This window comes from Triturus cristatus, chromosome 2_1 (assembly GCF_964204655.1).
Source record: "Triturus cristatus chromosome 2_1, aTriCri1.1, whole genome shotgun sequence".
Taxonomy (NCBI): domain Eukaryota; kingdom Metazoa; phylum Chordata; class Amphibia; order Caudata; family Salamandridae; genus Triturus; species Triturus cristatus.
In genome coordinates, this window is record NC_140581.1 from 1,142,811,242 (window position 1) to 1,142,824,137 (window position 12,896).

The 12,896-nt window shown below is 47.1% G+C and overlaps 1 protein-coding gene across 1 annotated transcript in view; it reads left to right on the forward strand.

Moving 5' to 3' along the window:
• The window catches only part of ABRAXAS1 (abraxas 1, BRCA1 A complex subunit), a 210,143-nt gene that overhangs the window by 85,867 nt on the left and 111,380 nt on the right, over positions 1–12,896 (forward strand). Inside the window, exon 5 of the mRNA XM_085636577.1 lies at positions 12,016–12,209. Coding sequence (XP_085492703.1) covers positions 12,016–12,209 — 194 coding nt within the window. The remainder of the gene's footprint in view (positions 1–12,015; positions 12,210–12,896) is intronic.

Below are 12,896 nucleotides of genomic sequence, written 5' to 3' on the forward strand. Positions count from 1 at the left end.
CAGGCTGCGAGCGGCTCAAGGGACAGTGTGAAGAGCAGGGACGAGAGCGGACAGCTCTGCCTCGTTCCTCTACCGAGCGTGAACACTTCCGAGGTTTTGTTGTTTACTATCACTTGGGCCAATGGTTCCGTATAGAGGAGTCGCACCCAGCCGATGAAATTAGGGCCAAAGCCCAACTTTTTTATGACCGCCATCAGGTATGCCCATTCAAGTGTGTCGAACGCCATTGTTGCGTCTAAAGAAACTACTATTGCATCTTCCTGGATAGTCCCAACACTCCGTGAAGTCGATGTAGGTTAAGAGCAGCATTGCGGTGCGGCATAAATCCCGATTGGTCCGGGTGGACTAGTTTACCTATTACTGGCCTGAGTCTTTGCTAAAAGCTTCGCGAGTATCTTGGGCTCAGTGTTCAGTAAAAAAATCGGTCTGTACGAAGCACAGTCGTCTCTAGGTTTCCCCGCCTTAGGAATGGCAACCAGCGTAGCGATACGCTGGTCTTGTGGCAGCACTCCCACCTTTCTGCTGTCTTCGAACATATACTTCAAAAAAGGTGCCAATCTGTCGGGTTTGAGCTTGTACAGCTCAATAGGTGGACCATTCGGGTCCAAGGCTTTACCTGGCCGGAGATCCCTAATTGCCGTAGCCAGCTCATCGTTGGTGAGTGCACTCTCCAATGCCTCTCGATTGGTGTCCGAAAGAGTGGGCAGACGGATGTCTGCCAGTAAGTTGGAAGAGGCTTTCTCCGGTAGTTCCGAGCCCCTTCGATACACTCGCTCAAAGTGCTCAGCGAACTCACGAACTATGTTGTGGGGTTCTGTAAGAACTGCACCGGAACTGCTTTTTAGCTGCGATACTAGTCTCTGTGCCTTTTCTTGTTTGTCTAGCCAGGCTATCCGTTTACCCACTTTGTCCCCTAGGTCATACAAGCTCTGTCCCGGTCTCTTGCAAGGGTTTTGGCAGCGTCAGTCGCTATTGCTTTGTATTCGGCCACCTTTATTTGTATTTGGTGAAGAGCAGCTTGATTATCGCTGTCTTTTGCTACCCCCTCAAGATGAAGGAGGTCATCTTCAATAGCGACCAGCTGTTTTTCTCTTTCCTTACGCAGCCCTGCGATTGCCGAAAGGGTGTGCCCCCTAATTACTGTGTTAAACGCTTCCCATAGGGTGGTAGGGGAAGCCACTGTACCTTTGTTTTCTTGGAAATAGTGCTCAATTTCCTGGGTAATAGTGGTTCTGGCCTCCGGACTGCATAGGTGCCAAGGATTTATAGGTGCTATACAGCCTGCCCTCTTCTCCCCTATCGTGAGGTGAACCCACAGGGGGGAGTGATCAGAAATGCCCCGTGTTTGATGTCCTGAGTGATCGTGTTTAAGTGAAGAGGCATGAGAATATAGTCTAATCTGGAGAGGGTGTGATGTGATCCCGAGAAAAATGTGTACTGCTGGAGTGTTTGGGTAGCGCCGCCTCCAAAGGTCTGTGAGGCCAAAAGCTTCGATGAAGTTAGAATGTCTGTTTTGCCCAGCACTGATGTCTCGTGGCGGGTGCCAGTCTAGGAGACCCGATACAACTGAGTTGAAGTCCGCCCCAATTATGAGTTGTCCCTCCGGAAGGGAGAGTAGGAGCGTCCCAAGATCTTTGTATGACTGTGTTTGGAGACCTGGTGGTATATAAACCATTAACAATGTGAGTGTAAGCCCTTCCCGTTGTCCCGAGACCGCTGTGAAGCGCCCCAGTGGGTCAGTCAAGTGTGCTTAATACTTAGTAGGAGGGTACGCCTGATGAGGATGCCCACCCCCCTGGACCCAGATGTAAAGCCGGAGTGTGCAACCATTTTCTATCTCCATCTATTTAGTGCCTTGCAGCTGTTTCCGATTAAGCGTGTCTCCTGGAGTAGAGAGACATCCGGGTGGTGGCGCTTTATGTATTGGAGGACAATGCTTCTTTTGATCTTGTCTCCCAACCCGTTGACGTTCCAACTCAAAAGCTTTAAGCTTTTATCCCACTTCGTACTGATTGTGACAATATACAGTTCTATACAACCTGCGAGATTTGCAACACCACCAGATCGCAGTATTTAGTTTTTTGCATGACCAGAGCGCCTTCCCTCCGTGCCCTCCCCCCCATCCCCAACAATGAAAATAGAAAACACATTTAACCCTCGAACCCCCCAACACCAGCCCCCCCCTCCTTGCTACCCTGCCGCGTAGGTTCAAAACTACCCACATCCCCAACTAGCAGAGTGCCTATCGCTCTAGAAACTAGTCAACAGTGACGAGGGGCAGTGAGCTAGTGCCAACTCTGGCCGCCAGAGGCCCACCCCCTTACTCTTCAATGCTTGTCAGGTTTGGGACTACGATATATTTGGGACCCATTCCACACAACACGTCTCTCGCCCCTTGTCCTGCGAGGAACATAGTTCACATTTATGACATACGGCCTATTTAATAGTCCGGCATAAAGAGTCTATTTCGTGCAGTGTCTCTGGCCGTAGGTCCATCCCCAGCTGTGCCGGGAGAAGCTATGTTTCAAGGCTCCACAGTCTTACCGACCAACGCCTCATGGGACACCACCCACTCATGCTAATAGCAAGAACAATTATACATTACAGTTTGTCGAGGTAGTCTCATCCATTCCAGTGCAGGAGGCAGAGTCAGTCAGTCTCTCTGGGTCGCCAACTTGCTCAGGATGCTGGATCTTGATCTCCAGGAACGCTGGCTTCGTCTGTCTGAGTCCGATCTTCCATCAGTTGACCCCGGCGATCACGCGTGGGTCTCTCTCCAGTTGCCCTTCTCCGCTGCTGCCACCCCCCACGCAACTTTCCCATCCAGCCAGTCCTGTACCTCTGGCGGGGTGGTGAAGAAGAGCGCTTTGCCGTCCGCTATGACTTTTAGTTTCACCGGGAAGAAAATCATATATTTGATACCTCGTTGACGAAGGGCCGCCTTGACTCCGTCAAATGCGCGTCGGTCTTGTTGGACTTTAAGCGTAAAATCCGGGAAGAATCGTATCGTAGAATTTTCGTAAGGCAGATCTCCCTGAACTCGAGCTGCCTGAAATATTGCGTCGCGGTCCCTATAGTTGAGGATTTTTGCGATTATAGTCCTAGGGGCCGCTTCGGTTTTAGGTGGTTGAGGATTAGGTCTTCAAGGAAAAGGTCAACGCACGGCCCTTCCGTTCCTTCTGGGACTCCAACCACTCGAATGTTGTTGCGACGGGCCCTCCCTTCCTGATCTTCGAGCTTCAGAGCCATTTGACGGTGTTGGTGAACCAGTGTGCTGACCGGTTATTCGAGCTTTTTCATGGAGGTTTGGAGGTCCAGGATATTAGCTTCATTAGTTTTGACTCTATCCGCAGTTTTATTCATATCAGCTCTCAGCAAGTTCATTTCAATGGAGACTTTATCGAATTTTGTTTCAAGAGTGGTCCCCAGCCCCTGGATGGCTGTCATTATGGATGTGAGAGATGGTTCAGTGGTATCTGTCTGGTCACTTGGAGCTCCCTCGTCTTGTGAGGTAGACTTCAGGACAATATATTTGTCAAGTTTATTGGCTTGCACAGTCGTGGCACCCTTTGGCTTCATTGTGCTTGGTTACTTATACAGGCCACACTGCAAAAGGATTATTCCTCTCCCCATGGTATTGTGTCACTCCTCCGAGAAACTGCAGTGCGTATGGGCAATAACCCCCTACGACCGCCGTCCGCTGCAGGTGTCTCAATGCATACACGAGGCAGGGGCAGGGCCCTCCCCCCGGGCCCCCAGGGGTCTTCTCACCTCCCTACCAGGCGATGGTCTTTGTTCCCCCTTCCGGTGGTTGTTGGCCTCCCTTCACCTGGGCAGACAGTAGGGCCAAAGTCACTGTGTAGGAGTAGAGCCACACAGCGCCTGCCACACTCACAGGTCCTGACGAGCATAGGCTGTGGCCGCTGCTTGACGCGCTGGCCCAATGTCCACAATTAAAGGAAAGAGGGTGATCTGCTGCCTCCAGTATGGCGCCCCCTCCACCCACGGTAACACAAAACGTGGGTCACACACCTGCCTTAGGGTACGCCCGGTAAGGTCATAGCCCCCGTCTCAGGGCAGGCCCCATCCACCACGAGAGGAGACGGGAGCTCTTCACTGAAATGCCTCAATGCCGCAGCGCATCTCTTATCGTGCCGCCCGCCCGGTCCACTCCGCCTCGGGACGCGGCAGTGCGCCAGGCCGTGGTGGGGTCCAGAAAAGGCAATGCTCACCTTTGTTAGCGTGATGGCGCAGAGGCCGCGTCACTGTAGGGCTAAGGGCGGTCGTCCCCGCCCAGCGTTCACACTGGAGGATAGGCCTCCCAGAAGCCCGGATTTATTTGGGGATTTAGGGCTCTGCTCCGGCGGAGCTCGTTCGTCAGGCAACCATCGCCGTTGGCGCCAAGCCACGCCCCCTCCCCCCCAGGGCCACTGCTTGCTTGTGGGATTCGGCGGAGTCCCTTATCTCTGCAGCTTCTCAGGAAGATGCCTGTGTTGATTTGAGGCACCATGTGTTGGATGGCCGGGAGCTGGCGGCATTTATTCTTCACTTGGCTCTGGACATTTCGGAGGTGCTTGGTCGTACCATGGCTTCTTCAGTGGCCCTTCGTCGCAATGACTGGCTACGGGATAGTGTGTTCCTGGAGAACGTTAGGGAACAGCTGGTTGACCTTCCCATTGATGGCGCTCTCTTGTTCCACGCCCTGCGGATTCTGCCATTCAGAGGTTTCTTGCGGGGCTTCGTCGTCCTCCTCCTCCTCCTCCTCCTTCTCCTCCCCCCTCAGTGACCTGTAAGTCGGTCTGTGTTTTGGGAGGTGCTCTTCCGTTGTTTTCCTGGGGCCTTGTAGCGAGTAGCCCCAGTTGTGTGTTCTGTGTGGTTGATGTGCCTTCAGGTCCTTCTGTTAGGACTTTGGTGCTGTTGGCTGCTGGTCCGGCCCTTTTTTGACTTGTGGTTGTGGCTGTTGGTATGTGTAGGCCCGGAGATTAGGCCTTCTGTGTATTCTTTATTGGCTGATTGACAAGCCGTCTGCGGTTTTCTCCGCAGGTCTTCTGTTTGTCCTCTGCTGTGGAAACTTTTTCCTAAGAGGGTTCCCATGTTCTTGGGACGTAACATGCCCTATGTGGGGTAATGGTAGCTATTATATAGCTCTCTCATGTGCTGGGGAGGTGTGGTCGTCCTTCGGGCTTCTGCTCTCCGTTGCGTCATGTTATGTCGCAGGTGCGATCTTCTTGCTGAAGGTTTTGGGGTGGCTTGCATTGCGCCCCAGTCCGTCCTTCTCCTGGATCGCTGTGTTGCTAACCTAGTCTGGCCTGCTGTCTGCGGCATCGAGTTGTAGCACTTTTGCACTTCTGTCCGCCTTGGTTCTCTGTCTGGTGTTCCGGGGGGGACTGGCTTCCCTGGTTTTTGTGTTCTGGTGGACGGCTTGGTCCGTCCCCGTCTCTCTTTCTTTCTGCCTGGTTCCACTTCATTTGTGGGTCAGTGTGTGCCGGCCCCTCCCTTGGGGTGTGTCTTGGCCCTTCTTGGCCCTTCCTGGCCTCTGCCTTCGGCTGGCGTCTAGCTTGTCCTGGGTGCACCGGTCCATGGTGTTGTCTGCTGCTGCTGCGCATGCCAGTGCAGGCCTGTTTGTTCTACTACACCATTGTGGCCTTTGATGTATTCTCTTGTGCCTTTCTTCTTCCGTCTGCACTTTTGGCGCTGGAGCCGCCCCTGCCTAGTCCGCTGCTTGCGGCGGGGGGGTGTTCAGCTCTTTTCTGTCACTGTGCATGTGTTTCTTCAGGTGGGCCCTGCCTCCGGTTCTACCTCTTCTCCCTAGGGGTTGAGGTGGTCCTTGTGTTCCTTGAGGCTTTTCGGGCGCTGTCTGCCCCTGCAGGGTGTTGGGCAGTTCTCCCTTGGTGAGGCTTAGGATATCCTGGCCTTTCCCTTCTTGTCCCTGTGACTTGTCCCCTGCTGGGGCCCTGTGTCTCTCCTGGTGGGGAGGCTCTCTCGCAGGCCCTCCTCGCTTCTGGGTATGGCCAGGGTATCTATTCTACGTTAAGGAATCTGCTGCTAGTTGTCTCTATCAGATGTACAAGTTACTTACCTTCGGTAACGATGTATCTGGTAAAGACGATTCTTGCCGCAGATTACTTCACGACCCGCCCTTCCTCCCCGTTCTGCGAGGATCGTCTGCTTGGGTTTCTGCAGTCTCCTCCCTCTGGGTAACTTGTTTCTGTGGGTGTCCTCTTCGTTTTCTTTCGGTCAGGCATCCCTCCAGCTGGTTTCTCTCCAGCGTGAGGGCCTACTTTTGCTCTTTCCCTCTGTTGTTAGAGTTTCTGATCCCCACTCGGTCTTCTTCGTTGGGGGTTCTAGTGCCTGTCCTTTGACCTCCTACTCCTTCAGAGGTTATGGCCCTCCTTGGCACTGTAGTCTGCGGATGGATTACCTGACCTCCTACTCCTTTCAGGAGGTATGGCCATCCCTGGCAGTGTAGTCTGGAGATGGATTTCTGTTGCTCCTCTGTTCTGTACACAAAAAGATAATCACAGTGGAAACATATTTAAAGGAATAAAAAGCATACATTTGTTAGTGATTCGAACAGATTTAAAGACAACACCTATTTTATGCATGTATGACCATAATTTAATCGATTATCCAAAGATTCAGTCAGAAGGAAGATCAGCAATTCAAATCAGGGCCAGATACATCACAATGTCAACATATTTAAATACATATTGGTGTAAGATTCGTGATAAGTGCAAGATATTTGGGGTAAGTGCAGGACGTTGTGAGGGAGGAAGGTTGCGTAAAATAGGAACATCCACAGTTTGTTGAAGAGCCTAACCTGCCACTTAAATGGCAACAAAACTTAAATCAAACAACACAAAATTAGAAAGCAGTTGTACAATCACTGACAATCTCCTGTGTTGATCGAAGACAGAAGTAAGTCGACGTTTCGACCCCTGTTAGAACCAGCAAATTGGTTTGCTTGGAGTCGGGGTCTTCATCAGGACCAAGGGAATGGGCTTACACCAGCATCTGCAGCATGAATCAAGCTGGAAAAATGGGGGGAGGGCCAATTAGTGCTCCAAAGGGTGTAGTATTCCACCACTCGGTAAGTGAGTCTAGGGACGGCTGAATGAATCAGCATGAACAAAGATCCATAAATGTACAAAGCTCAAGGGCCGCGTCGAGCAGTCTGACAGCTAGCAGGGGTCGAAACGTCGACTTACTTCTGTCTTCGATCAACACAGGAGATTGTCAGTGATTGTACAACTGCTTTCTAATTTTGTGTTGTTTGATTTAAGTTTTGTTGCCATTTAAGTGGCAGGTTAGGCTCTTCAACAAACTGTGGTTGTTCCTATTTTACGCAACCTTCCTCCCTCACAACGTCCTGCACTTACCCCAAATATCTTGCACTTATCACGAATCTTACACCAATATGTATTTAAATATGTTGACATTGTGATGTATCTGGCCCTGATTTGAATTGCTGATCTTCCTTCTGACTGAATCTTTGGATAATCGATTAAATTATGGTCATACATGCATAAAATAGGTGTTGTCTTTAAATCTGTTCGAATCACTAACAAATGTATGCTTTTTATTCCTTTAAATATGTTTCCACTGTGATTATCTTTTTGTGTACCTACTTATACCCGAGTCCAGTGGTCTACCGGGTTACCCCATTGATACATAACTCGCTCCTCTGTTCTGGGCTTGTGGCCCTTCCCTTTGTGGTTGCAGACTCTCTCTCTCTTTCTGTCACGGTGCTTTCACATGCTTGTGCCTCCGGGATGGCTCTCGCGTTTGCTTGCAAGGTGATTTCACGGAGTGGTGCTTTGCGCTTTTCTTGCTATGGCTTCGCTGCTCCAGCCTTCTGGTGCTTTACTGCCACCTGGTGCTTTCGCCTTGGCTTGCACAGTTGTTCCTCGGAGTGGTGCTCTGCTCTTTTCCTGCTTGGGCCTGCTGTTGTCGCCTTCTGGTGCCTTGGTGCCACCTGGTGATGTTTCTCACCTTTTGTTTCTCTCTATGTGGTTTCTCTGGTTGTTTCGCACACTGTTCCCATGCTCTCCTCAGTTTTGTTGTGATGGCTCCGCGTTGTGGCGCGGAAAAGTTCTCCGAAGCAAACTGACGTCAGTGCGCCGGGGTGGGGTTTATGTGACCTCGCTGACGCATGCCTGCGGAGGACGTTGGGGCGGAGTCACGTGGTACCGCCCTCCGTCGCGCAGAGATGATGGGCAAGAAAGTTTTCTGGGTCCAGTCTCACGCCTGGGGATAATTCTACGTTAAGGAATCTGCGGCTAGAATAATCTCTACCAGATACATCGTTACCGAAAGTAAGTAACTTATACTTCCATCCTATCAAACAAACGCTGTCCCATCTCCAGCAGGGAGAGCAAGTGGAGGCTTGCTAACTCTAATAGCAAACACATTGTGTACTAAAATTAAAAAAATTGTGTCCCCAATCCCACACTTTCATCTATTATTAATAGAGGGGGATAGCGATCAGGATTGGCTATTAATACATTTCTATAATAATAACTTTAGAGACCCTCAAACAGTGGTGAGCTCTTTAGAAATTGGATTAAGAAAAGTTAGCATAAGGAAGCGGAAGAAAGATGTAAATATAGTGTTGTTGGGAGATTTTAACGTCCAGCCATGGAAGCTCAAATCAAATAAGATTTGCAGTCTTGAAGATATACAGGGCGAACATTTATTCACTTTACATATCATGAGTATGGAAACTGTTTAAATAGACTCCTCCATACAAGGAATCTGGAAATGATAAACGAGTTGGACATAACAAATGGCGAATTCCATAAGACTTTCAATAGAAAGGATTATGATTCAACCATAGATTATATTATAGTGTCAGGCCCAATGCGGGGTAGGATTGCCCAACTAGCAATACAATTCACTGCTTTTAGTGACCATACTATCCTCTCCACTTCTTTAATGATAAATCTAAGGGGGGAAAATTCAGATAAAAAAATCGAGAAACCTTCCTTAGTCTGAAAAAATGGCTACCAACTGAAGTGGGCACAAATAGATAAGTTGTAAGTAATACCACAATTCTTAGTTGAGAATATGGCGCAATGCTTCCCTTTTGCCCTCTTCTTTTGAGACCTTACTGAAAAAAGTAAAACTAGCCCTGACAAGTACTAAAACTCCCATCAAAAACACAGGAGAAAGGGTGGTTTGATCGAGCTTGCTCAAAAGCTCCAAGGAACTTGCATAAGACCCTAAAAGAACAACCAAAAGACAGGGATCAGATCAAGCTGTTTCGTAAGGCATATGTGGTGGCCAGAAAGGATAGAGAAAAGGCTATAAGAGAAGCAGCATGGGAACAATGGGAGATAGCGGCTGCCTCCGAGAATTCCAAAGACTTATGGAGAGTGATCAACGCTCCTTACTTAAAAAAAAAACAGTGACCCATCTCTAGATACACATGTAAGCGAAGATCAACGGATAGGCCATTTTGAAGAGATTTTTGACTCAAATAACATTTCTGGGTCTAATGGTCCTGATCTTGAAAGACCAATAAATGAATATCTGACCTTTTCAGTACAGGAGGTTATTAGGGGTCTGGGTAAGTGTACTAGTGGAAAGGCTCCAGGCCCCGATGGTGTCCCCATAGATTTCTTTCTCGATCACCAGGACTTATGGGCCCCTCTAATAACTTATGTTTTTTATGAAATTGTGAAAACCACCCCACTAGCCTCATGGAGCACTAGCACTATTGTTCCTATATTTAAAAAGGGCGACAAACAAAACTACAGACCCATTTCATTATTGGATACAACAGGGAAGCTAATGGACCCCTACTATTAAATAGGTTAGAAAAGTGGGCAAAGGAGAATAAGATCATGATGCAGGCGCAATTTGGTTTTCAGGCTGGTAGAGGCACTATAGACCAGTGCCTCATCCTAGCTATGATAACTGATAAATATACCAGAGCAAAACAATGGCAGATCTTTTTGGGTTTTTTGGACCTAAGTTCTGCTTTTGATTGCGTAAACCATTCTTGCTTGTGGTAGACAATGGAGGGAATGGGGGTGGGCCCAGAACTCACCCGTTTTAATCGGCAGCTGTATACAAATACGACTGCCAGTGTCCGGTATGGGAAGCATGAGGAGAGCACCTGGTCTTTCAAGATCGCAAGGGGCGTTAGGCAGGGGTGTGTTCTCTCCCCCTTGCTCTTTTCTTTATACGCAAACAGGATTGGTGCCTCATTGACTGAAGATATATTAGCTGTGCCCACTTTTGACTCCCAAACTATACAGATTCTCGCATATGCGGATGATGTGGTATTAATAGCTCGTACGGGGGTGGCTCTTCAATGACTGATAACTGCATTTGCTTCCCATATGGCTTCAGTGGGTCTAAAAGTAAATGAAGCAAAGTCTTTTGTTCTTATAGTAGGTACTCCTGTGGTAAAGAGATTGCAATCTTTTGCACTAGGCCCAAGGAGTCTAGAGGGGATTTACTCTTTTTCATATCTAGGGGTCCATTTTGACAAAAAATAGTCCTGGGCTAATATGGTGGAAAATAGAGCTCTGGGGATGGAAAGGAGCATGGAAGCTATAAATTATTTTGCTAGCAGACTGGGCACAAAACCACTACCCGTTATAAAGTCAATATACCAGGCAAAGACACTCTCTGCAGCCACATACGGGGCAGGTATATGGGGAATGGTCCCGGCATTGCAACTCCAAAATCTAGAGGACCAATGTTTCAAGAAAGTACTTTCGCTCCCCAGATCGTGTTCGAACTACATTTGCCATACGGAAGGAGGACTACCGTATATAACAGATATTATCAAGATCACCCGATACTTTTGTGGCACTCAATAGGGCGCAGAGGTACTGTAGATTTAATGCAGCTTATAATTAAAAATGGTATTGCTTTGGAAAATGCATGTACATTTCCTTCGCTTCAGTATGTGAGGGTAAACCTAGCTGCATTAGGTTTAGAGGAATTGTTCACTAGTCCTAACTTGTGTAGAGTAACATCGAAGTACAAACTGAAGGAAATTTTATTCTCAAAGGTGGCATATGAGCGCCAGGAAGGAAATTGGCAGAAGAAATCTGTGATGCTATATCTCCAACTACCACCTATAATTGTGGGGTATTTCTCCTACTTATATAACATTAGAAATAGACAACACGGATTTATTTTGCTGAGATTCCGCCTAAACTTAATTACACTGATTTTAGGTTATCATTCAAGAAGGTATAGGAGCTCTGACCTGTCGGCATGCCTATGTGATAGGGGGTCGGTGTAGTCAGACCTTCATATCTTTTTTTTCTGTGGGCTCTACAAGAAGGAAAGAGATAGATTTATCCTCCCAATCCTAAAGAAGCTAAAGTTTAGACAATGCTGCCTGGCATTATTGTATATAAAACTACTCGAGGATCCAAATACCTGTTTTGCGACAGCCTCTTTCTTGCTAGCCTGTCTAAGAATAAGGAAAACTATGGCTCTCACTGCACATGAAACATGTTAAACTAGTTAATATTAATGGCTAATTATATATGGGCTATTTTATGACCTTAGGTGAATGATTGTCACATTGTTTTTATTATTGAAATTGTTTGTTTAAATATCTTTAAGTGGTTTTTAAAGGACTTAGATGATGTTGTGAATATTTAACTTGACTAATTAATTTGTCAGATTCTAACGAAATTCCATTTATTTAATTCAATATGGTTTTAAATGTATCTATATCCTTTTGTACTTTTATGATCTGTAGATTATAAAACAGACCGAATAAAGTAATTCTAAGTCTAAGAAAACCTTTCTGTTAAATTATTAAAATTGACAACTGCACTACAACCGGTGCTCATAGACCCCTTCAAAACTGCCCACCCTCCACACTAGATACTTATCTTTATGTATCACACTTTGTCTGCTTTAGATTCGTTTACATTCAAAAGTGCTATGGTTGTTGTATCCCTTTCATAATAAATCGTAACATTACATCTATGACCCTTTGTTGATTTATTTTTTTCATATTCATTTGCAAATTTTTTGTAGGATGTGATAGGTTGGTATAAATTCAGACGGAACTCAGATCAGACGATGACATACAGGGAGAGGCTTCTTCACGTGAACTTGGAAGAACACCTAGCAAACCAGGGGCTCGTCTTTCTGTTATTGACTTCCAGCAAAACCACAGAGAGCAGCTCCACACACAAGCTGGAATATGCCCTACACAAACCTCAGGGTGGGTGAGTACTGAACCTCCTGATCACAGATATTTTATGGGGAGATATTTATACTCATTGGTGACAGTCTCACTGCCACATTCCTTTTCCTTTTGAGTGCTGCGCAGCTAACTAAAAATATCCAAACAAATATACCAAAGAGAATCGAGACAATGGAAAGTAAAGGTTGTTTTCCAAAGTCAATTACTTGTATCTAGTTACGAAAATTCTCTAGGAAGCAGTGACGCTGCATCCTTATTCAGTGAAACAAAATACTCAGTAAAGTGACTGAGGCACGGGAAGTGGTTTCAGAACAAGATCTTTGTTTTCCTGTTTTGTGGCATGCACAAAAGTGACCTGCGATGCACAACGTATCTCATTCTTCTAGTCAGCGCAAAAAAACCAGATCCATCCACATCGTGGAATACACAGTAGCATATATAAAAAGACCCTACAATAGCACAGTGTCCTCATCAGGAGAATTAAATCAAGATCCGTAATTCGGACACAGTACTAACCCTGTACTAGTGATTTCTAATTGATTACTTGCAGGTTGAAACAACCCAATATCAAATGTACATTTTTACCTAAGTGCAGAAAATACTCCTTGTATATAAATAAAGCTCATTCTGTTTCCAAGAGCAGTGCCGCCTTTGCTCAGATAGCGCCCTGGACAGAACCAAATTTAGCACCCATTAATCCCCTGCTTTT